Consider the following 26,263-nt stretch of genomic DNA (forward strand, 5'->3'; position numbering starts at 1 on the left):
ACCTCTGCTGTGAGAGGTTGGTTGTCCTTCAAGAGATCGTTATTTTGATAACTAGAGTTAGAGGCAGTTATATCAAATGAGTTAGTGCAGTTGCTTGGAGAGTTTACTCGGGAAGAAGGAGTGAGGATATTCTGTAATCAAAACCAAACGGGAGAAACAAGTTTATGTTCCGTATGTTATCTGAAATGGCTTGAGCTATATGATTCAACAGAGGTGTCACTAAGGGCGGTCTACCAAAAAAATCTGGTATAGGTTGAATGTAAAGTGTACTGTTATTTGCAAAATACTCTTGATAGTTAAGCTCGTAGATTCTGTTATAGCTACTTGCGTCAATGCGAAAGTGAGAAGGATCTACTGCACGTAACTAGAAGTCGTTATAACTGTTACTGTACACCTTTTTTGCGTGGTGGGTCGATGCTAAAGGATGAGGAAATTTTTTTGGCAGTTATTGCAGTTGGAATCCTTGGGAATGGAGATAGGTTGTTGGCTGAGAAACCTACTATTACGGCACTTATAATAGCAGCGGGGAGAACCTGTTCACTGTGGTTGAAATACCCACAAAATATTTGAGATCAAGCTTACATGTTTCCCTATTCTGAATCGTGAATTAAGTCTACCTACCCATTTTTGTCAGAGCTGGAGAGTTTTGTTGTCTCTGTGAGATGAATTTAGGTTCCTTCCTATGTGTGAGATAAGCTATTAAACACTTGGGTATGCATTAACTATTGAGTGTCCGACAAAATTATTTACCCGTGGGAAAATGTACCCAACCTTCAAAATAGGGTGGTAATCTCAGTATAATGCATCTTACACAAGAACAAGTTGGAATATTTATATGACACGTGAAAAAGTGTTGCCACGTTCAAATTTTGTGCCTGGGTCTTAATGTCTTCGACACGAACATTTATAGTGTAACCAGCGAGATGTATAACACAGAAAACCGGAGAAAAAGACATGTGACGTGAAAGTAACCTACACACAGTAACAGTTTGAGTGTTCTGAGAACCTAACAAATCTTCTAGAAAGCTTTGTGTTAGACCAGTATGGTTATCGACAATCGAAGATTTATCTTCATTTTGGGGAATGAGTCGTTCGTTTATTCATCAAAGTTGGAGGACAAATGGATCCATTTTAAAGAAGCGGCTTTTAGTCAGTCACCAGCGATGTTATTTTTAGTTCCATTTCTAACGATGGTACAGTTTTGGGTTTAAACGAAATTCATATAACACTTTGTATGCTGTATCGATGCATAAAAAAACTTTGTACCAACTCGTGAGACCGGTAGGATTGAAGCTGCGATTGACAGTAGTCAGGTAGGAGAGAGGTTTACTGGACACATCACTTTCGCATGACGGTTCACATAGAAGTTTGAACCTTCATTCTTCGAATAAGGTGAAAGATTTACAAACTCCTCTAGAGTTCGAAATGTCAGACTGTAGAGGAGTTGCTATCACTTATATTCAACTCTGGCTTTCACTGCGTTGATAATTCCGAGTGAACGAAGTTACTAATTACTAAGAGGTCGTTCGAAATTATGTAATTCCAAAGAGGGTGGGAACGCAATGATTCAAACTTGCATTCACGGTCTGCAGTAATTGTAGGAAAGAAGTCTAAATCATTCATAACGTGACACATAGAATGTAAATCTAAACTACTATAAAACAAATGAACTTCTGAAATTGATACTTAATCGAAGCCTATCTGTTATTGTGCTCAAGGCCAAATAAGTTCTCCTGAAGGATCTCAAACGTTCGGATTAACACAGATTACCGATACCCAGATCATTTAGACGCAGAAAATGAAGCAAAAGTGAGATTATCTGCCTCGGTTGAGACCGATGGAGTTAGTTGACATGGATAGAGCTTAAAAAGCGATCCATTACTTTTCTTTCGAAGGCAAAATAGTAGAATCTTATAGTTTCAACGTACTCATTTCGATTTGTAGATTATATAATACTTTGTTTTTCTTCTTCTCGATTCCCGTCCTTGTGAGTAGGCGCTGTGCTTGTCTTGTGTCAGACTTTTAAGCTGTAATGACGTTTGATTGGTTAAAACATTGTAACTGTGGATCAGGCATGCTTAATACCTGTTTAAATAATCTTCCAATGTTATTTAGTAGATTTGACTCAGCTCGCCAACAACGCTCTATCCTTAATTAACGTCGAACCTTACATTCAGAGTATTCATGAAATTACTCCTGCTTTCGTCTTTGACTTAGCAGTTGTCTTATTTGGTAGCGACATTTGTAAGTTGCGAACAAATTTCTTATGATTATTAGTGCCTCGTCGTGGTCGCGCTGAGACCGAATGTGTAGAAAACTTCGAGGCTATTGTGTTCAAATTGTCTGAAGAAATAGGAGTGGACTTGGATCACATTGTACCAGAGGACCTTATGGTTGGAGAACCCAGAGCATTATCGGATTTTCTTGTCCTGCTGACCGCATTTATTGCCTACTGTCATGAGTCGAACCTTTTGGAGCTCCAAATATCAGCGAATGAGTCTTCCTCTGAGTGTTCAGGCCGCTTGATTACTAACTCAAAAGTAAATTCAAAGACAAAGGATTTTCTAGGTAAGTTACATGCTTTTCATATAACAAAAGTCCATTACTATGTTTATCACCATCTTTCTCACCTGTCAAGTTAATCGATCTTGAACTAAGCAATGTGTCTAAAAGTTTTTATTAATATTGTGACCCCGGGGTTCTCGATGGTTTAATCACTCCTGTAAACTGAACCAATCAGTATTTTTTTCAAGTGGTTGTAATGTTCACCTGCTAAACCTATCTACGTTATGTTTCCTACATTGCTTATAATCTTTTGAACTTTCCCAAAAACGATTTTTGCTGTCCCTTTGTGGGAAATGCACAGCCAGATAGTAACAGAGATTCTGAACCATCCTTCATTTTCGCGTTCGTCTGATTCGCAATAGTTTTCTGAGGGTTTTAGTCCACGTATTAAATATACACCAATACAAACTTGTTATATTTTTATGTTTACCATCTTACCCCCATCCCAAATGGTTTGGTACAGCAGAGAGTTCAGAGAGCCATCTTCGTTTGTAGATATGCTCATATGGTTACGCGCTTGTAACCTCTGCCAGGGTAATCCTACTCATTGCCTTCTCGCGGCGTGGCCGTAGTACAGTAAAGCAAGAAGATGGGACGCGGATTGCTGGCGCTTAGACTGAGTTAGTAGATACGGAGAATTCACCTAGAGGAGTTAGAAGACTGTAACTCCAGTGGTATGCATTAGCTCCAGGCTCCTGAGCAAACGAATGATGTCGGAATCTGTTGGTTACTGGTTTCCATAGGTCTGCATCTAATGTTGCTTTATGGCCTTGTTTCTATTCATCACTTCAAACCTGAGTCATGTATGCATGGCTTCACGCCGAGGTGTCATCAAACCACGACTTTAATACCTAAGTTTTCACACAATCAATCGCTTATTACCACTTTATCTTGATGTTTTTTTATTTCTCGTAATTTATCACCATGATGTTTATAATTTATTCTTCACCTTTTTCATAGTCCTCAAGAGAATAGTTATCTTCTACACAACTGGTTTTATCTTATTAGTCTTTTAAGTCCTCGTTCACTACGCAACCTTATTTTAATCCTTGAAGTTGCGTACTATATATTTTTCGACAGATTCAGAGAAGTAAAAGGTGTAAGTTAGCGACAGATATTTAAAATCCAAAACCCGACTATCCGATACGTTGACAACTCAGCCTAAATGAGCTGTTTATAACCACAACAAAATAATCCCGGCAATATATTAATTGACTGAATACATCAAAAGCCGGTAACATTGTTTTAGTATGGATTTAAGTGTTATATATATAAAACATTTTCGTAACAGTTTAACATGTTTAGGTGTTAATGTCCAAATTATGTTCGCTTCAGAGAAGTCTTTCACTACAGAAGGTAGATCGAATATAATTCACACCATTAAAAAATGTTATTCACCCTTTCAATGCTCACCTTTAGAAATATGCGCCCCTTTGAATGAACACCCCACTGACGTTTTTGGGAATGATACTGCCGTTCCATTTAGAGTATTTATCCGAACTATGAACGTGACTTGCTTTGTGCCAAGCTAATCTTACATTTTAGTGGCCAGCGGACGTCTCATCCCAGACTGAATAAAATGACTAATTAGGCTGTAGTTTCTATTACAATCAAATATCAAACTAAATTTAGTTGATGTCATGTAGTCAGTACATCAACATATGTAGATGAGTACTGGATACGTTCGGCTAATGCTGTAAAAATGGAAGGTTTTGTCTCTTAAAGCTTTTCGAGACGTCCGGCTAATAAGCAATGGAAGTCTGTAATCCTTCCAACTCTTGAAGTATGATGGTCAGTCTCGGGTAACTGCGAGTTATTCTTAAGTAAAGATATTATGAAGAGCTTGTGTAAGGACCAGGAAGTCTAGCGATCAGGGCGTGCTAGCAAGACAGAAACATCAGCTACACCCGGTAACTCCCTTAGGCTCTTTCAACTGATTCGAGCCACTCGCAAAAGAAGTTTGGTATGTGAAACAAACTGTGAAGCTGATAGGGCGCCAATCAGCAACATCGTAGACGAATAATAGAGTTATTCGAGGAACATTTCAACTGATCTGCTCATACATTGACATCGATCTGACTGTCCTGTATTCCATGGACGGTAAAGACAGGTTCATCTAATGAGGAGGAAGTCCAAAAAGAACCTCTACTCAACTTTGTAATCAATGAAGTTTTGAAAATAGCTTTGATAGGATCAGGTAGTAGCGGTGTGGATCTGTTACACTGGGAAAGACTTTTCAACTTTGCGTATGTGGATAATATTACCTTACTGTGTGATGATACTTAAGCTATGCAATATGTACTTATTCAGTTGAAAATCAGTGTCCATGACTATGATATGTATTTTTCACCTTCTAAATGCTAAGTACTTGTATAAGACTGACAGGAGCATTCTCTTTCTTAGTGGTGAGCCATTAGAAGTAGCCGAAACGTTTATGTATCTGAGTGGTTGTGTGAGCTATGAGATTACTCCATGTATGGTGAAAGCCATAACGGCGTATGCCAACCTGGGACATTAATAGTGCCATCGCCATGCCTCATACACTGAAATCACTCTTCCAGGTCTCAAAAATCTATTCTTTCAAGGTGCGAACAACAAAGTAGTGCCAGTCACCCTCATCGAGGAAAATGGACCGATGTACTTAGCTTTGCGAACCTTTATTTGAGAGTTAATTTTACCTGACTGCCCAAATGAAAATAAGTGGGGTGTTCTAGACTCCCGCTTGCGGGTTTAAACTTGTGTACTTCAGTTACTCAGCCACAATCTGCAGTTTTTTTTATCTATCTCTTACATGCTCCAACAACCCTTTAATGTACATGGAGCTGTTTTTGAGTTATGTAGTTATTCGATCCTAAACAATTTGTTCTTAAGTTGAAACTCTTCATCTACTTTGGTCTGACCGTAGTGTTAGTATCATAAACCACCTATTACTTGGTCACTAATGTGCATTATTGATAATCTATACTCCGTTAATAATGATTGTCGCAATCAGCTCAGAGATATATAGTTAGACTTAAATACCTTTATAAAGACATAAGCTTTATGGATAAAACTGTTGGCTGTAGTACAAAAGAAAAACATTCTGGTGGTTTATCTATTCTTTCAATCCAAATCTTACTTATTTCCTTCTAAATTTCGAAAAAGCTAAAACTATTTGAAATTGAGCAGAATACTGCTGTTAATTTTTATTCACCAAAATGATGATGCTGAGAAATCACAAGATAATATCTTTTATTAACATACTTTGAGTAATATTGCACGGTAATAGTTACCACAGGTGATGTACTGTCTAACAAACAAAGCTTTGAGACACTTCATGATCTTATTTGCAAGGAGAAGTCGTACATCCCATCGGTATCGATCACCAATTGATCAATCACTATACTCCATAATGTAAGATCCTCCAATTTCAAAGCTGTTAAATCAAATGTATCACATGGGGATTTGTATTTCAAGGGGAGGAGTTTGTTTATCATAACCGATACAGTAAGACTGAGCAGGCTCGTTTACTGAATTCATTCCATACTTTCCAAACCTTCAACTACAATACTAAAACAATTTCGACCGCTCTCTTATTTCCTTCCTATTCTCTTCATTTCAATCTTCTGCTGCCAGGCATTTCACTTCCGACTGGTGCTACATACTACTTTTATCTGTCAGCATAAGTAGCATACACATATATAATCTAGTTACCTAATAGTTATACAACATGAATATGCGTAATAACAGTCTATAAATAATTCTTAGAAGTTACCATTCATTTAATTTACTTCGGATACAACACATTCTTGCCTTATCATCTTGTTCCTTACCGGTTTTTTATTTTCATACCGATATAGGGTGGTCTCATATTGTTTATGCAGACTAATAAATTAATATGGTCACTTTGTGTAGAAATTTTTAGTCTCACTGGAGTTTGATTTTGTGGATGAATTTCAAGTTTTGACACGTTGATAATAATGGTTTCAGTAAAACGATATGCCTGACTTTCAAATAATTTGAATGTAAAGTCTTAATTCTCTTGTCTGTACCCCTGACTGTAAGTAATCGCAATCCAGCATTATGGACTTAAGATTACATAGTTAAGGTATTGTGTTCAGGTACTACACAAAAGTAATTTAGTGGTCGTCACAGTAACCTGTACTTCATAAACGCAGTTTGATCTACTTTCCTTTTCGACGTGCACTCATATACAACAGAGCTGATTGTTATGACCTGTCCCTAGCTGTCCAAATCGATCAGTAAATAGAAGCAACCAAAATAGCCTTCAACTGGACGTACATGATAGCCACAGTGACTTTTTATACAACCCACAACTACTAAAAAAATAAGGTTCATTCACAACCGACGATAATACAAGGGAAAATCCTGGATATTTGTAGAAATGTTAAATGCATCCTTGTGAACCAGGCATATAGGATCTAGGCCTTAAAGTCCCTGGTCTAACTATACCCACACAATTTGAAAATTTGAATCCGTAATTATTGAAAAACTCGTTTCTCAAATGATGTGAGTCGAATTCTCGTGAAATAAAGCGTATGATACTCATTGGAAATTAGATATTAACTGAAGTTGATAATATTTTATGTTGATCAATGAACCTAATGGATAATTATTTAAATGTTTTGTCTATTTTTGCACATAATTTACGCAATCCAATGAGTTTGTTTACAGTTTCAATGAAAACGAACGGTGCCAATGCTTACCATTAAAGAGTGTGTCAGTGAAGTCCATTAGCATTTTGAAGGCTGTTTACTACTAGTTTTCAAGTCAGAGCTTATATCGAACTATCATCGGAGTTATCAACTTCAAGTGATGTTCACCGGCACTGTCCACTATTCCCATTTATTTAACCTCGTCATAGACATACATTTACAGATAACACTTTTTTATAACTCAGAGGTTAATCTCCCTGCTGTGGGATCGTTTTTTAGTGTAGAACAAGCAGGCGATATAGCTCTGTCTCGTGATGACGTTGATAAAATACAGTCTTCTGATCTCTTTAAACAAGCATGTTTCGGATGCATCTCTTCTCATGTGTGTAAAAGTGTGCATTTGTGTTGCAGTAAAAACTTTATGTTTACAAAAAACGTTTCAGCAATGGTCATTTCTGTTATAGAGCGTGTTTGAACTGTAGAATATGCTGTCAAAATCATTTAGTCTTTGATCAGTCGAAAATGGTGTACTAAAGGATATATGTGAACCCTTGGTTCATATATTTGGGTCTTGATTCATGCATAAATGAACAGCGAATTTCTAAAACTAGTTTTCTAAGCTCATTTAATAAGTTTTCAATGTGAGGAGATATAATTCAATGTTTTACGTTTATGTACCCAGAGAAATAGTTAAACCATACATATATTGCCATAAATAGTAACAACTTATTGTTCTTTGTACAAGATTTATTCAAATTAAATTTAATAGTTGAGATCATGAGTCAATTAAAGGTAGATCACCATGAAAAGCCTGGAAGCACTGGACGACAATTTCGTCCTATTGTGGAACAACCACAGCGCGAGAACGCTTAACCTTTAAACCACTGAGCCGATAAATCCTGGCTTCGAATCCCGCGAGAAAGGACCGTGGATAAGCACTGCTGAGAAGTCCCACAATAGAACGAAATTGTCGTCCAGTGCTTACAGGTTTTCCATAGTGATCTCGCTTCAACTGACTCATGATCTCAACTATTAAATTTGATTTGATCAAAACTTTATAAGTAATAAATAAAACAGTTAGAGAAACAGAAATAACGATTAAGTGAAATACAAGAGATCAAACTAGATTGTTTTCAAAAGAAAACAATGATAACAGAAGAAGAAGAACATGAAACTCTTCTATGAGTCTATCACTTCTACATGTAATCAACTTTGTTACACATATTGTTCGTAAGATGAGACCAATCAAGAACCAGAACCAGCATACATATATTGTCATAAATAGTAACAACTTCTTGTTCTTCTAACAAACACATCTCTTCCAACTTGTTATTAATTGGTGGTATTATCAATTGTCGTGCTGCTCGTTCTACCTGTTGCATCACATGAATTCATTGTCATAGTTGTACAGTTATTCTTTTTTATTTTAGATAACAGTTAAATTAACATTTTACTTACATTACATTATGTATAGTGTATCTAACACATCATATGGTTTATTTAGTAACAAGAAAACTAATCGGTAATCTATAGTTGTTAGTTTTCATTCGAGAATTGATTGAAATGAGGTGGTGAGGTTTTGTCCACTTCTATTCATCGATTTTTCTTGACCTTAATCACTTTACCTAGTCTACAACAACAACAACAACTACTACTACTACTACTATGGTTGTGTAACAGTTGGAGAGACTAGGAAAAAATCTCTTAATTGTATTGATTATCTCAGTCTTAACCAAATATAAAAATGTTCACAGAAACCGGTTCATACACTAGATATGTGTGTGTTCACATGACTGTGTAGGTAGTTGTTCGACCGCATTTACTAATATTTATTTGACTGTTATTTGACTGTGAAATTTAAAAATGAATATGTATATGACAAGTGAATGAGATGAAATCATCCAGTTTGAATATAACTAATTGTCCATTTATTACTGAATGCCAAAATGTATAATGAGCAAAAGTTCAAAGAAAATATTCAGAAGACCGTCACCAAAACGGTTTTTTAATTGTAGTATGAGGTTTTTGGTACAATTAGAAGTCATAGAAGAACCCCACACCAAACAGAATGATACTATTGGAAATAAAATAGAAATAACAGAAGTCATACGAGCAATAAATTAATAAACTTGTAAAATGTACGACTAAAAAATTTTTACTTATGCTAACTAGGTTCCTCTAACTTTTATAAATAAACCACACCAGGATCTCTACTAGATTCTTTTCTGAACCATGTTTGATAACTTCCTATGCCAATCAATTGCGTGATCTCTAGGAATCCACCCATTTGATCAGTAGTCACGAACAACTATCTTTCATTCCATAACACACTGACATAAATTGATCACCTCCATTCTTTTCTACCCTGTCATCGGGAAATAATTATTATTGGGAAAGCTGTTGGATTTGTATTCATGGAACATGTTCAAGTCGTTTGAGCCGGCGTTACATGATCTTAAAATCAACTTTACTACCATTACACCTAAAATATTACCTGATCCCAAAATTATTTACAGTGTTGCAATTCTTCATGAACAGAAATTATCAGAGTCCTCAAGTTGAAAAGATCAAGTCTAACCAGGATAGAGAGAGGTTACTCTTCCCTATACATATATCCAACCTTTAACAGTCAGAATGCCTCCATACGTACTGGCGTATGTAATCTTGGGTATGTTTTGCCCACTATATTTATGTCATGGTGTTTTTACAGAAACGGAAAGTCGGATACTAGGGTGGTGGGTACGAACAATCAACTTAAGAGTGTTTTAAAACCCTGATTCCTAATTATATAGTCTTTAAGATCCGAAGTGAGCGAATATCGTACTTCGCCAGCTACCATAAAATTTCATTTGATTTCCGAACACTAGCTTTCAGATCATATCTTTTAGTCAATAAGTGATGAGATCAAAACCCGCCTAACTTTTAAGGGTTTAACAGCTTCATCACTGACACGGTATATCGATTAATATTTCACCCTTCTATTTACGTGTTTATTGAATTATATTTTTAATTCTATTTAACTTCGGTACATAAGAAAATCTTAACTAAACAATGTCAATATTTTACCGTATATTTCGTTTATTTATTTGTTTACTCTAATTGAAATAAACCTTTTAGAATGCCAGTTGTCTACTTCTCCTGAATTACCACGTCATAGTGTGACTTGTGCACCCATGTTTTCTACATCCTTTCACCAATCTGATCGGTCTATTGATCAAAGTACACCAGTGAAGCGGACTCCAGCATCTTTCCAAACTAGAAACCCTTATCCACCCGTTGATAATGTCAATTCATTACTACAAAAATCAAATTTATTTGCAGTCCAATCGGATAACGTGAAACCAAGTTATCCTGTTGCTTCGTGTCTTTCCAATTTCTTAGAGGTACATACAGACACTTCACCTCCAGCAACACCGAATGCAATGAATGGATATCTAGAAATCGTCCAGTAAGCTAACCTTATTTGATTTTATACCTTGTCGTAAGTATCATTACAAATAAACGAGCCTAGAATGATTTCTCTAGAAACGCAAAATTCGAGTGATGTAATACCAAGTGGGTTCAAGAACATTTAGATTAGTTTAACATTCTGTGCTGGATTTTAAAGCTTATCTAACTGGATAGCTTGTTTTCTTAATTCTTGTATGCTTCATTACTTGGTACCTCTTTAAACCAAGATTTTCTAGCTGAACTAGAGAATAATAAATTGTTTTCATTGAAGTCTCACAACAGTGTCACTAAAGTGAATGTACTATGAATAGCTTCCTTCAACTTTAACAATTATGCCACGATCTACACTGAGATGCATTCCAAGTTCACTATAATCAGTTTCAGCATTTTATTTCTGTGTTCTACTCACATTTAATTGATCTTTTTTGCTTTGAACACAAATCTGCCTCTATGTCTTGAATAGATTATTATTCCCGATATTTCCGTTATATTTTGTTTTGTTTACTTTTAATTTTAAAATCGGATATTAACTGTGATGCAACGTTTAAGTAAACGACAATGTTAATTGTCAAACAGATTGTCTTCTCTTTAATATTTAATACCCTAAATTACGTTCATTAATTTCAGGTACAATAAGTTTTAAACTTCATTCATAGGTAAAAATAATATTACCCGTTTATCCAAACTAAATTTGGATAAGGACCGAATTGAAATCAGTGATCCATTACCTGAAATTCTAACATTTTACCCACTACAATTGTGTTTTTATGTCGTGGCGTAAATCAGTTTGCTCATAACTGTAATATTCCTTTCCTGGAACATCGGGCATTTAGTAAATGTACCAACCTAATGTGTTAGGTGGTTCCTGCCATCTGTTCTGTCATCATGTTATCGACCGATGTTGCGCTCTTTTATATTATATATTATATTATATCAAAGTCTAAAAAGTATGCTGGTTTATTATTTTTCTATAAAAGTCTATGAAGATTGTTGAGTTTTGTAGTTTCTCTTCCTAGACTAATTTTATTTAGACAACCACTGTAAACCAGGAAGCACTAGAAATCTGCTTCATTCTAGTATAGAACTTTTCTGGAGTCCATATACATGATCACTTTAGTAATCGAAGCCAGAACTTTCGAGCCTGATGTCCAACTCCTTTGTCTGAGGGTAAGGCACTAGTCACGAAACCTGAAGGCTCTTGGTTCTATCTCTAGTGTGGCTGTGGATGTGCACTGCTGAGCAGTCCAATATTAGAACAAAACAGATGTCCAGCGCGCTTTGGTTTTCACTAGTCATCTAACTAAAGTCGATCCATGATGTCGCAGTTTCCTGAATGATTTATGTCCCTATAAGAAGTTATTACTAAATTAGTGCAGATTTTTTGTTTCATAGTATATATATATATATATATATATATATATATATATATATATACACGGAGAGTCCACCGAAGGGAGTTGGAAAACCCTGATTCCAAACCAATGGTGCACATGAGCTCCAATATCCTGAAGGAACAAATGGTGTATGAACCTGTTGTTGGCCACTGGCTACCACAGTATTGCATCTTCTGACGTTGTTCCTTTGCCTTGTGGATCAGACCCTTAGGTCTAAGGCTTTGGTTATTGCCCCTAAGAAAACTACCATTTTCATTCTGGGCACCCGGACAGTATCCCAGACCTCACACAAATCAAGTGACTTGTGTGGCACATATGTATTTGGTGCCCCTTTGTACCAATATTTATGTGTTCAAATAAATTAACTAAAATATCATGGTTGCTGAAAAACCCCAAGATCTTGTACTTAAATATATTATTGGGTTAAATATCTCCACTAGTTAATAGTTTCCAAACACTTCAATATCTTTTCGTTTACTATCGTTCTATATATATTCTAAATTAATTTAGTTAATTGTATTAGAATGGCTTGTAGAACAGATTGTTCAGTAGAATTGTCTATAGTGTTCTAGTACATTTATTTATGTTTATGGATCGAATTTATACTGAAACCTTTTTTTGGAACCTACTATCTATTCAATTGAGTTTTATTTCTAATTCTGAACTATAGAGAAAAATCGATTACATCCTATCATGTTTCGATCAAAGGAACTCATTTATTTTCAATAGAAATACAATCGATGGAGATTGAAAGAAAAAAATTCTCATCATCTTTATGATATGATCATGTTCTACGTAGATCAATTTTCATTGGTTATTGTATTCTAAATTTCGATTGGTTAATTTTTTTATTTATTAGATTTTCTCCCCCAGCAACAAAAAAAGTTTATGTTGCATATTGCATATATCAGCTGTAGAAAAATTTTGGTATCCAGGTTAATTACACAATGAGATGATTAGTATGACTTTCCTCAATATTATAATCTATTATGATTTTCTTGTAATTATTAATGTTATTATGCGTTATATTCATCATGCGCACTTCTGAGGAGTCCCACAATAGGACGAAACGGTTGAGTGCTTCCATGTTTTCCATGGCGATCTAGCTTCAATTGACTCGTGATCTCAACTATTGAAATTACTATAATACCCACAAAAACCCTTCTGATATTAATGGAATATATAGCTGATTTATTTATTTGAATCTTATTTCTTATTCCGTGTGTTTTACAACAATTTCCTTTGTTTTGTTTTGTTTTATGTCATAGTTCTAATTTATCCGATGCAGATATTCTACCTAGTTTAGAGAATTCTTTGAATATGCAACAATTTATGCCTAGTTCTCCAGTTGATGAATTTAAGAAATTAAAAAATTCTGGCTCTCATTTAACACGTTCACCTAATAAGGAATATTTTGGAAGTAAAAATTTTGTAAGTTGCACTATTTTTTATTGTCTTGTTTATCGTTAAAACATTGAACTTTTAAATTAAATGGCTCTTATTAGATGGTTATAACGAAGTTATACTATTCAGTCTCTGACAATTCAGACAAGAGGTAGTGCTCAGTAGCGTGATTGTTGCCAAAGTTTTCTGCTTTATCTAAGTTAAACTTTCGTACACCTCAAACTATCTTGAAATATCCAACCTGAACAAACTTCCAAGTATCTGGGGTTGAGTTATGAATTACAACAAAATATGACGTAATATTTTATGTTTAATTAGTGTAGTGTTCTGCCCTACTGAGCACCAAACCAAACAATGAATCTGGTCTTAATTTCACTTCAAGTAATTTGCTTTTGAATTAATCTTGTGACAGTAAAATGCTTTTAATAGAATTATCTTAAACAATTCTATTTAAAATCGACTAAATTTGTTCGCTGTCTTTCTGTGATGAAGATAATGAGATCAGAAAGTATCCATTGACGTAGACTGACATTTTTGCGGTATCATCTTTAACCTCTGAGCAATTAGTGGCGGCTAGTAGGCATAGTACCGCACATGTGTACAAACTACTAATCTAGTGAACTTGGATTGGCAAGCCCTATTCGAATGTTTTTAACAACTATGGCTTATCAAAGTGTGATACATTGTACTCAACAGTACAGTTAGCTTAATAAACTACCAATATTTCAAACCATTCGTTGCCCTATCCCATTATCATCGACAGGATTTCGACTTCTCAATTTACTGGATATGAAAAAATAAGGGCATTTTTGAAGTGCTTAAACTAATAATTTTCTCACCGATCCCGATCTTGAACGAGAATAGATCTTGGAAAACGTATGTAACAACTGAGATTTTTATACTACTCTTTATCGTTATAAATTTCAGTGGGGAAAGAGCGTCAATCGTAGCTTAATTCTGTGGATTCGTAAACCTTAAGAATTGTCTTCTGTTGCTTACGAACTGAAAATAATAATCTCATGTTTTTGAAAAAGGAATGTTTGTAATACTATCATGTTAACAGGATGTAAACTAGCATAAAGTAGAATGACGAGATAATGATTATGAAAAGAAACTTGTAGGAATCATTTACACAGTTACTACATGTATAAATATGTTTTCGAAATAGAAAATTACTATTATAGAGTACATGATTTCAGCTATAAAAAAGGTAGATTGACTGAAGTTGTAAGTTAAATAAAGCTTAGATGTATAAAAGAAAAAAGCCCTTACCAATAAACTTATAAATATGAACATGAAATGCTCAACTAAATATATCAGGACAATAAAAGATGAGTAACAGATTATCTCATCTGCAATCCCCTATATTTTTGTGTCCATCTTCTCCAGAGTTTCTTATTTAGACATACAGATGTGTTTCTTTTGTCTAATAATTTTTTGTTCTCTCTTAATCAGATTTCTGCTGAATCTACTGTGTTGGATGATCAGTCGTCATTACATGAACATAAAGTGCATCTTTCTACATCCTCAAATAATATCAATAACAGAAGTGTTTCATCCTCTGTTGAATTAATTCATAAGTCAACTAGTGATAAACATGATAGTTCAAGTAGTGGTCGTGGTCGTAGTTTAACAGTTACACAAACAGTTCCTTTTCAGTCTAATACATCACCTCCTTCAAGTCTTCTTGAATTACATACTTTTCCAGATTCACGTAATACAACTCATAATTATCCTATAGAGCATAATAATTCCTATCCTTCTCAGAAATCTTTAAACAAACTTGTATCTAATGAGAAAATCAATAATAGTTATGATTCTATTCATACAAGTAGTATATTAGCTTGGAATGAAGAGAATATTAAATATAATAAGAAAATAAATAAAAATGAATTACATGATGGATCATTAGATGAATTAACTTCACTTTTGTCAACTAGTTTAATATCTGATACAGAAAAAGTTTCAAATGAAATATCTGGTCATTGTCCAACTACTTCGGATATTTTAACTGAAATTAATGACTTCGCTTGTATACTTGAAAAACGACTAAATTATTTAAGGTGAGTAAATGATCACTATTTTCATTTTCATTATTGTTATTATAATATAATTATAGAATGGGTAGTAAATGTTTACAACATTTTCTCAACTGTGATGACTTAGTTTTCCTGTTTATTGGCAGAAAGTGGTTCGGAGTCTTGTACAAACTATAAGTCTGATAGTATATTAGTACCAAAGAAAAATTATTCACAGAAAATAGTATGACAACATTTCAAAGGCATAAATTAATAGGGAGTTAAAAGATGTATCAATTAGTTTGTTTTTTCATGAATAACTTTAACCATTATCATTTTTACAAGTCTAAAATTGTTCATTTTGTATTAACTGTATCCATGCTATCTCATCATATTATTTGCTTTACTTTCAAGGAACTCATTCAGTACTCAGAATTTAAGATTAGCTGAAACTATGATTGTGACTACGCTTATCACACTACTATATGTTATTTATAATCCTCAGACATTACCAACAGACTGATCGAATTAAATGTGTATCCAGACAGATCGACTAGTTATGGGTATAATAAAATCAATAACTAATGAGTATATATATATATATATATATATATATATATATATATATAGACTCACGTTGTCTGATCAGTGTTGTATAATTGTTATTGTTAACTACTCAATGGTAACAAGACGTCTAATTGTCTTATATTTCCTTATTTGAACACTACTTCTCCTTCAAATTGTACCTGCTAGCTAACGGATTATAATGACATAACGAAGTTGAGTCAATTGTTTGCTTTCAGTTAGTAAATTGAAGATTTTTATGAGGAAATCGATTTCATAAAAACCAGAAAATAGTGAATAATGGGTTGTTATGTTGACAAAATCTATATGAAATTTAACTATATAACTGCCGCTTGGTATCATATTGTACACCTTGTTGATTTAAAGTTTTATGGCATTCTGTCTTCGAACAATTCGAGCCTATTAAAATTACGGTTTAGTGGTATGTCTTGGTCATACTTATTCTTAATTTGAATCGGTATGATCTCATTATATAATAGGCTTTTTTTGTCTCTCTGTTTTACAGATCTGTTTATTTTCGTGCACATTCGGAAGCTGAAGCATTGGCTGGTTTAGTTCAATTGGTCACATCAAAAAGTTTAAATATTATTGAACCTATGAACAACAGTCAAGTTAATGACAACAACAATAATAGTATATTAAAAAATAATCCACTTAATGTACATGAGAACCATTTGCATTTAGAGTCTTTATTAGTTAAAGCAATTGATCGTATCGATCAACTACTGGAAAAATACATTACTCCTTGTTCAGAAGTAATTCAAGATAAACATAGCAATTGTATGAATTCTGCGATATGTTTACATCCTAAATCAGAAAAAGTTGACAACTTTCTGACAAATCAAACCTACTTTCATTCAAAGAATTCATCTAAGTTCAGTTCTTTGTATGATGATAGCTATTCAGATGTAGAGTTGAAAAAGTTATTGGATCTCAAACATGAGTATGTTCAATATTATGCTTATTCTTATATGATCACATTTTTAACATTTAATATAATTCTTTTTTTTGGATACATATTATTAAGTTGCTAATGTATCTTAATCACATATTGTATGGTCAGTTAGATAGACTGTAAGAGTGGATACATGTAAAACAAACGATGTATCATATGAATACATAAAGCTATATTATAACAAGGTGTTTAACTTTTCTCATCATTGCATAACATATGTCTCATGGTATTAAAATTTATTGACAATAAATAGTTCTCAATAGATTATCTCTGAATTAAGTAATCTTTTAAAATTTGATACTTCACTTTCCGATCTTATAGACTGAGTCAGTCATTCAGCTACAATATAGGATCAGGCACATATATGCATCGGTCAAGTTGCCATACCTCATTAGCACTACAAAATCAACACCGGATTCATAGAAGTAGTGAATTCAATAGTGGTAATATATAAAAGAAAGATTGTGTATAAGGAAGAAAGAATTAGTTTGTAGAAAGAAAGATATGAAGCGATTTTAATCTCATAGTTTAAGGGAAGACAGAGTGTATACACCTACGCCATTGTGATCGATTCTAAGCCATGTCATCCAGAGTTTCCAACCATTGGTTTCATACAATGAATTGATATCAAAATAAAGAAATTAAATAAGTAGAGGAAAAAAGTAGATATGATGAAAGTTAGGTTACATTATCGATTTTAGGATACGTTGTTTGCCTATAATCAATAATCATCCATTAAATTGTGTATGTAAAATCATGTGAACTCTAACAAGGAAGTTTTATATTCTCTTCCCCCGCATCCGCCAATGTATTTGCTACTTATTGGTTGAAATAGATAGTAGTTATAGTCCATATGTTATTTCATTACATTTTTTTATCTACCATTCTATGTGTTACACTAAACACAATAGAAAATCTTGAAATGTATGCAATTATTTAACTAACTTTATCTGAATTTTCTTTTCCATTAACACCTCAACCTAACTACAATTTTTAAAGTTGTGGATAAATTAATTTGAACTATCAATTTATCAGTCGAGTTGAATGTAACCAACATCCCTCATACTGGAACTAATGATATAACTCACCCAAACCAACTCAAATGGATTTGATAGGTTCGGACTCAAGATTATGTAGTTGGTAGTTGGATATTTAGAACAATGAAATACAAATCCATTTAAGATAGTTATTAAATGCACTAACCAAGTAAATATTTTTCTTTTGATCGCATGAAGTATCTCATGTTCAAAAGTCTCACCGTCATCATGATCACTAGGATATGACAATATCCCTTCATATCTCATATAATAGCATTCATACTCTACATGTAACATCTAGTCGTTATTGAAATGCTGTATATGTGTACTAATATATGTTTGTTTGACCAAGGCCAATTCTTCATGTTTAGATAATCCAAATCGGTAATGAGGTCGCTAATCTTCATCGACTGAAGTAGTTAGGACATATGTATGCCTAACTACTGTCCCTACATCAACAACCGATGCTTGGTAGTGCAGGATTAAGTTGAAAGAAAGCTAAGAGAGGACAGACCAAAACGTCGCATCCGTCCATAAAGTCACTGAGTTTTGATCCGAACCATATAGGTTTCTACCCACTACCTCTTACGGTTCACGTGATAACAGCTATCAGTGATTGGGGACGGCATGACAGCTTGGAACCGTTCACAATGCGGCAGGCACATTCATTCTTTGTCTTCCTCTCAATTTTGAATTCCAGTATCCTTCCACACGTACCTTTCCACTTTGTTTTTTTCAAACCACATTCCTAAGGTTTAGTTTTTATTTCTCACTGCTACTATATTATTCCAATCTCGTTTTTTTACTTTCATCCCGTCGTGGTAATGTAGTATTACAATTTGAGCCAACACATCTGTGGAGGAATGTATGTTGGTGATTTTTGTCTGTCTGATGTCCATACAGTTGGGTTAGTCATATTTCCTACTTGAACATCTCAATTAAACTATCTTTTAATAAAATTATCCTGCAACGAAATTTTTCTTGTCATACTGGAGTTGAAAATCCACTTTGTGTATGTGTTTGTCTATACAGTATTTCCTTAAAACAAAACAGTTGAACAGATATGACTACCTATACAGTCATATAAGCAAATAGTTAAATGAAAAATTATGCACACACATATATATATCTAGTGTATGAACCGGATCCTGTGAACATTTTTATATTTGGTTAAGACTGAGATAATCAATACAATTAAGAGATTTTTTCCTAGTCTCTCCAACTGTTACACAACCATAGTAGTAGTAGTAGTAGTTGTTGTTGTTGTTGTAGACTAGGTAAAGTGATTAAGGTCAAGAAAAATCGATGAATAGAAGTGGACAAAACCTCACCACCTCATTTCAATCAATTCTCGAATGAAAACTAACAACTATAGATTACCGATTAGTTTTCTTGTTACTAAATAAACCATATGATGTGTTAGATACACTATACATAATGTAATGTAAGTAAAATGTTAATTTAACTGTTATCTAAAATAAAAAAGAATAACTGTACAACTATGACAATGAATTCATGTGATGCAACAGGTAGAACGAGCAGCACGACAATTGATAATACCACCAATTAATAACAAGTTGGAAGAGATGTGTTTGTTAGAAGAACAAGAAGTTGTTACTATTTATGACAATATATGTATGCTGGTTCTGGTTCTTGATTGGTCTCATCTTACGAACAATATGTGTAACAAAGTTGATTACATGTAGAAGTGATAGACTCATAGAAGAGTTTCATGTTCTTCTTCTTCTGTTATCATTGTTTTCTTTTGAAAACAATCTAGTTTGATCTCTTGTATTTCACTTAATCGTTATTTCTGTTTCTCTAACTGTTTTATTTATTACTTATAAAGTTTTGATCAAATCAAATTTAATAGTTGAGATCATGATTCAGTTGAAGCGAGATCACTATGGAAAACCTGTAAGCACTGGACGACAATTTCGTTCTATTGTGAGACTTCTCAGCAGTGCTTATCCACGGTCCTTTCTCGCGGGATTCGAAGCCAGGATTTATCGGCTCAGTGGTTTAGAGGTTAAGCGTTCTCGCGCTGAGGTGTCCCACAATAGGACGAAATTGTCGTCCAGTGCTTCCAGGCTTTTCATGGTGATCTACCTTTAATTGACTCATGATCTCGACTATTGAATTTACTATAATATCCACAAAAGCCGTTTCTGATATAAATCAAATTTAACTTGATAGAGTTTATAGGTATAATTCTCATAATGTTTTGTTAATTACAAATTGATCATTCTACATGAAGCTGCTCAATGTATCTCTTAAATCATTTTAAGTTTTTACCGTAAATGCTCTAATCCTTAATATGCATCAATTAGAGAATTATGCCTTATTTACTAGTGAAGTTCATAGTTGTCAAAATACTCAGTATGATCATGAAAATTATCGACTCGGTTCTGAAGTGCACGTTTCCCCATAGTTCATCACTTTGTTTTGGCTTAATGCTTATCAGATATCTCTTTTATGTATTTACAACCTTTGTGTGATGCATATGATTCACTACATACTATAATATAGTTTGAAAATCAATTATGCGTTCAAGCTTGCTACTGTATGACGAGCATTTATCTTTTTAGGCTCATCGTTATCAACACAGTCTCCTATTTCAAATCGACATAGATAACTTCACCAAACATAATCTGTTGAACTCATTCTCTAAGGCACCTTTATCGATGCATATTTACAGCTCCGTCATCTCATGTTTACCCTTAGCTCTATCCATCCGTTTTGACATTATCGTTCACTCGATGACTACCACATTTCCGGAATGTTTGATTGTGTTATCGGGAACATAGATTAGATTAGCATGTTCTGTGCAGGATTGTGTTGGTGCACGCCGATTGAGTATTTCTTATCCAATCAGCGCTAGTCGATACTTGGAGGAGACTCTAGAAACGTCTCATGCAAAATCTATGAAAACACTACTTCCATCTACTTTAGTTCTTTGGGATATAATTTCGTGCTTGTTCAACTGTGTTCTGGTGTGGGGACTTGTTGAGTGAATTGGTATCCAAGATTACTAAACAATAGGATTAGCTGGGCTATAGTAACAGAGAATTATAACAAATTACTAGTAGATTTCTTTTAAACTTGCTTTTTTCCATTTAATTGATCGTGTTACACATTATTTCCACTGATTTTTTACGGACTATTTCCTTGGAAAAAATAACGATTGCCATAACATTATTAGCAAAGATGGATAGTGACTAGCAGTGGAATCCAGGAAACGCGTTTCGTCCCATTCCGGGACTCGTCAGCTGGATATACCTGCATCTCACAGTCGATGTTCACTCTGGGACTTGGACCTAATACCGTTCGCTTCAATAAGAGACTGATCAATCGTAGTCCTAAACACCAAAAGGAAGATTCTAGTGAACAATACCAAGTGAATTTAGACTACCATTACAGTTTACAATTTAATCGAACCGATCGATTAGTTATATAAAAAAAATCCCATAATACATTTATTTTTATTATTGCTAATGTTATCCTGTTATTATTTTTTATCTTTCAGATACATGATGAAAGCCTTCCATTTATGCTTAGATCAACTTCGCTTATTGAATGAATAATTCTATTGTTGCTTCATATAATGACTCTCTAATGTATCTTTTATTCTTCATTATTATAATTATTGTCTCCAGTATTAATCATGGTTATTATGTCTGATAAGTCATTATAATCTGTTGGTGTATTTTAAGAGGTAGTATTTAGCCAATCTCTTCTATCACTTCTTCTTTATACTCGTTTTTATTTACTGTTATTATGATTAAGATCTACTATTTCTTTGCTCATTTCTTTACATCTCAGATATTAACTACCTTCAGATATTCTGTGTATTATGTCCTCATGCAATTGTTGTTTACTTTCTCTTCTTTTTTGTTTCCAAAATGCTGTTGTCATGTTTGATTTGATTCAGATATGATGTTGTATACGTATACAAATCTTTTATCTCTACAGTTATGAATGTTTAGACATTTTAAGATGTTTTTCACATTAGCAATGTAAGGTACGTTTAAAAAGTTTAAACATACAATTTATTCTCTAATTTGATTAATGTTTATCCTATGATTGTTTATCTCTTTATTCAACCATCAATCCTAACGATCGTGCAACTGACCACACATGAAATACATGTTTCTTTCTGAAATACTAATAGAATCAAGATTCCGTTAAGTTTCTGTCAAAATATCAGTCTTGGTATTGGATACAACATAATGGCACAAGTATTCGAATTATAATTGACTGCCTTGTTACCATCTAATCAATGATAATAATAATAATCACTTTATCCATTTTAAGAATGACCATATTAAGTAAATTTCAAATTAACGATATCTCAACTATACCAAAAAATTAAAATTAACTTTTCAGATATTGTCACTGTTAGCTACAAGGAAGGGAAGCGTGAAATGTACTTACCCAAAATTGACTGTTCAGTATTCTGGTCAAAATGTACATTTAAATAGAAACTTCTGTATCCAACTGAGTTCATTCGATTTTAACCATCTCCTTAAATTGTCCACACCAAAATATACTAATCAAGACTTTGGATAACGATTCAATCACTAAAAAATTGATTACTTGTATCACTTGGTCGTAATTCTGTACATATTTCGATCCGTTGTTATTAGTTCTTCAACTAAGGTAGCCGACGTTTGATTTTCTCATGAAATGAGGGTGACTTATAAAGTTCAACCTGTGAAATTTCTAAAACTCTCCACAAAACCCATTCTGATAATAATCAAGTGCTCACTAGTGACTGACTTCAGGAGAAACTTCTGGAGTTCTAGTGAGAAGCCGTTACCAGTGGAGTTCAACCAGGTCTGTTGTGAGATAACAACTCACTGAAGACAATGGTGTACGGTGGCGCAACTTCGTGGATTGGTTGAAGTTAGACATTAACACCGTTGGATGCCGGCTCAGTGGTCTAGTGGTTAAGTGCTCGCGCGCGAAGCCAGTAGGTCCTGGGTTCGAGCCCCGCGTGGTGCGGGATCGTGGATGCGCATTGCTGAGGAGTCCCATACTAGGACGAGACGGCCGTCCAGTGCTTCCAGGTTGTCCATGGTGGTCTAGCTTCAATCAACTCATGATTTCAACCTGTGAAATTTATAAAGTTTCATTGGTCTCGGATATTTGGAACAAGTCACTGATAATTCCTAGACCTAGGTGTTGTTTTCGTTTACACTTGTGATGAAACCTACCTTAAAGTAATACTATTGTTTTCACCCTGCAAATGTAGACTTTCCCTCCATACTACGTAAGCTGTTTTAGAAGTCTGTAACAGAACAAATGGAAATGGTTTGTGTTTTTGTAGTGATAAAAAAATAGAACGTAGTTTTCATTTCTTTCCATTTACTAATCGAAATTTCCAACCTGGCTGTAGTACATTCTCGACAAATCGACATAATGCTCAATCATTTTCGTCGGTTTTCTGTACATTACTATTAACTTATTAATTGATGACAAGTAAATTACAACTAACAATTTTCAATTACATATTGATGTTCTAGTATCCCTAAGTGAACAGTTGGGAAAAAAATATGCTGGAATGAAAAATTATTAAGACCAGTTCGTATTAACACATTAAAGAAATACATAATAGAATTATCTGAAACAATTCAACGGGTTTATTGTTCAATAATTGAACTAATGTGATCTGAAGATAAGTCAGTTTGTATTCATTTCCTATGAATCATCGAAGGTTCTTTTTTTTTTTTTGTTTATAGGAAATAGTACTATTTGTTCAATCTCTTTTCAACAGATGTTTTCACCTGCCTAATGTTTATACGACGAGACTATAATTTATGGACGACTTTTGAACGAATCTTACGTGACCTTAAGAAATGTTAGCCAATTAGGAAACAGTAAGTATAGAGAAAAATTCTATTATACAAAACCAAATAATTAAAGTAGATACGCTACTTTTACATGGTTCAAAAACTTGTCAAGGTTAGAATGAGGTTCTAAAATCGTAACGAATACAGTAGAGGAAATCATCCATGATATAGTCGCAAAAACTCTCAGCCTCGTCCACATAACTTCATTACCTTTTGTGTGCACTCCGGTAGTTGGGTCCATAAAATGCCACTTGTGGATAACGACACGATGCACATAAATCTATGTATCCATCTGTACGCCTTCCAAACAACCGTACATATTGTAGTACCCGGGTGTAGTCAGTGTTACTGGTGCTTTTATTATCCAGTTCGCAACAATTGTCATAGTTTGCTTAAGTCCCAATCTGGGTAGGGCGGAAGAAATCCCATTCTAGCCGACTTCCTTCAATACATGTTACATCAAAAGATAACATCACGGTAGTCTATACAAGTTATTTGATCACCATAATCGCAAACAGGAACATTTTAATAGTCCCGTCTGTTGTAGTCGCTCAATCATCACATTTTCTCTAAAATTCGCTGTGAATCACACTAGTCTGACTAAACATTCGCCCAGGTTGTAAGCAACAAATCAAACTACTAATAAACTGAACTAAAAATCATGTAACAAGCACGAAAATTGACGTGATACGGAAAAAATGCTGTTAATAGCTGATAACGGGACCCAAGATGTTCGACAATGTGTAACACGTGCGCGAAAACCGATGGCTTGACGTCCTGGCCGTTCGTACAAGGGCACTGGATAGTGAAATTGGCGCTATGACCTTGAAATTCCTGAGACGCTTCTGATTTGCTCGTGTTGTTTGTTCTTTATCTATCTACATTAGTATTGCATGACTATGCCATTTTTATGAATCCCAGTTAACCATATGAAAAAGCAAATAAAGCGAAATTTAGAGCTAACAATGAAAACCTCAGTGAAAATTGTATTTTCACCTATTAAACAAACTATAACATGTACGAAAATATTTGATACCACAAAGATACAAAACATTGAAAAGTAGATGTTCTAAAAACCTACGGACATGTACTAAATATCTAGGAAAATAAAAATGGTTAGTCGATTGAAAACCAAAGATTGTATTACACAGTAATTTAAGGTATTTCTAAGCTGACTTCGTTATGATTTTTTTTTAATGGCGCCTGCTTAATTATCCATGTTTGTATTATACATTCTATGGTTGTGTATATTTGTTTATATGATGCAACATTAATAAGACATGGTAAATCGACATGACAAACTCGTGAATCCATGTATGAATTCATTATAATAACACACGACCTGCTTACAGACATATCTGAACGAGTCATTTTTATTATAAACTTGTTTATTTAACTTAACAGAAAGTAAAATTTACTATGGATCACGCAACTGTTATCAGTAAAAGAAGCAGAATATTTCTTTATAAATGTAGCTGGTATGGTTATATAGTGTCATTTACATGTCAATAAATCAACTAACTTTTAACGGCGTTTTAATATACTTTGTAAACTTGGAACTACTTACATGTGCTACTACTGATCTGCAATTTCCAGATATTGAGACGTATTTGCCGGTCTTTATTTTTAGTTAATCTGGTAATGCTTTAACTTGATTGGATGGATACTATTATAATCTTATTTCAGTGGCACGTCTAAGATCAGTCATTCTTCATATCACAGTGACATAGCGATAACTTACATCTGTGTTCAAGGAACATTCCTTTTTTATATGCCCAGTTATTATCGCATCATTCTTCTTGAGATCATTGCGAAAGAGTAACACTAGCAGGAAACTCCAAACAAGAGTTCCATCACCTGGACTACATTTCTCATATTCATTCAGATATACAACACCTGATGTTATTGAGTTAGTCGCATGTACCTTTTCGGTGTTAGGATCCTTGAACCATTTTCAACTGTGCTGAACTAATTCTACTTACAAAAGATAACGATCACCACCGTAAGTTGTCATGAACAATTATGTAACTTCAATCTAAGTTGGCTGGAACGATTAAGATTTCTTTGATATTCGTCCTTCGACTGTTTTAAAATCGTATCGTCAGGGTGTCTTCAGTATAATATGTGATATTTTACGTCCAGAACTTCTGACGAACTCAACGACCTCTTCTGGTCTAGATTAAACTAATTAAATTTTACAAACTGGAAAAAAGGATATCAGAGATACTCCGGATTAAGTATTCCTGCAAGAACTTAAATTGGATGATTAAGAGTTGATCGAAAACACCACGGTGAATTCCAAACATTATATCTCAAGTATATATTCGCATTATTATTTTACATTGGGA

General features: G+C 34.0%; 1 protein-coding gene across 2 annotated transcripts; it reads left to right on the forward strand.

Moving 5' to 3' along the window:
• The first annotated feature begins 1,974 nt into the window (after nucleotides 1-1,974).
• On the forward strand, nucleotides 1,975-22,245 carry MS3_00011068 (uncharacterized protein). 2 transcript variants are annotated; one of them, XM_051219472.1, is made up of 7 exons: nucleotides 1,975-2,244; nucleotides 2,278-2,568; nucleotides 10,338-10,668; nucleotides 13,333-13,495; nucleotides 14,924-15,531; nucleotides 16,577-17,014; nucleotides 21,590-22,098. In XM_051219472.1, exons 2-7 carry the CDS (start codon nucleotides 2,391-2,393, stop codon nucleotides 21,645-21,647), a joined length of 1,776 nt encoding a protein of 591 aa, XP_051065700.1. In that variant the 5' UTR covers nucleotides 1,975-2,244; nucleotides 2,278-2,390; the 3' UTR covers nucleotides 21,648-22,098. The 2 variants fall into 2 exon arrangements, with proteins under 2 accessions (XP_051065700.1, XP_051065701.1); XM_051219471.1 differs by having other exon boundaries at nucleotides 1,975-2,568; nucleotides 21,590-22,245.
• Nucleotides 22,246-26,263: the final 4,018 nt, after the last annotated feature.

This window comes from Schistosoma haematobium, chromosome 6 (genome assembly GCF_000699445.3).
Source record: "Schistosoma haematobium chromosome 6, whole genome shotgun sequence".
Classification (NCBI taxonomy): domain Eukaryota; kingdom Metazoa; phylum Platyhelminthes; class Trematoda; order Strigeidida; family Schistosomatidae; genus Schistosoma; species Schistosoma haematobium.

Coding starts and splice junctions, on each gene's coding strand:
- MS3_00011068 (XM_051219471.1), top strand. CDS start 2,391: ATGGTTGGAGAACCCAGAGCATTATCGGATTTTCTTGTCCTGCTGACC. Junction 2,569..10,337: donor AAAGACAAAGGATTTTCTAG/GTAAGTTACATG, acceptor TAAACCTTTTAG/AATGCCAGTTGTCTACTTCT. Junction 17,015..21,589: donor TTATTGGATCTCAAACATGA/GTATGTTCAATA, acceptor TTTATCTTTCAG/ATACATGATGAAAGCCTTCC.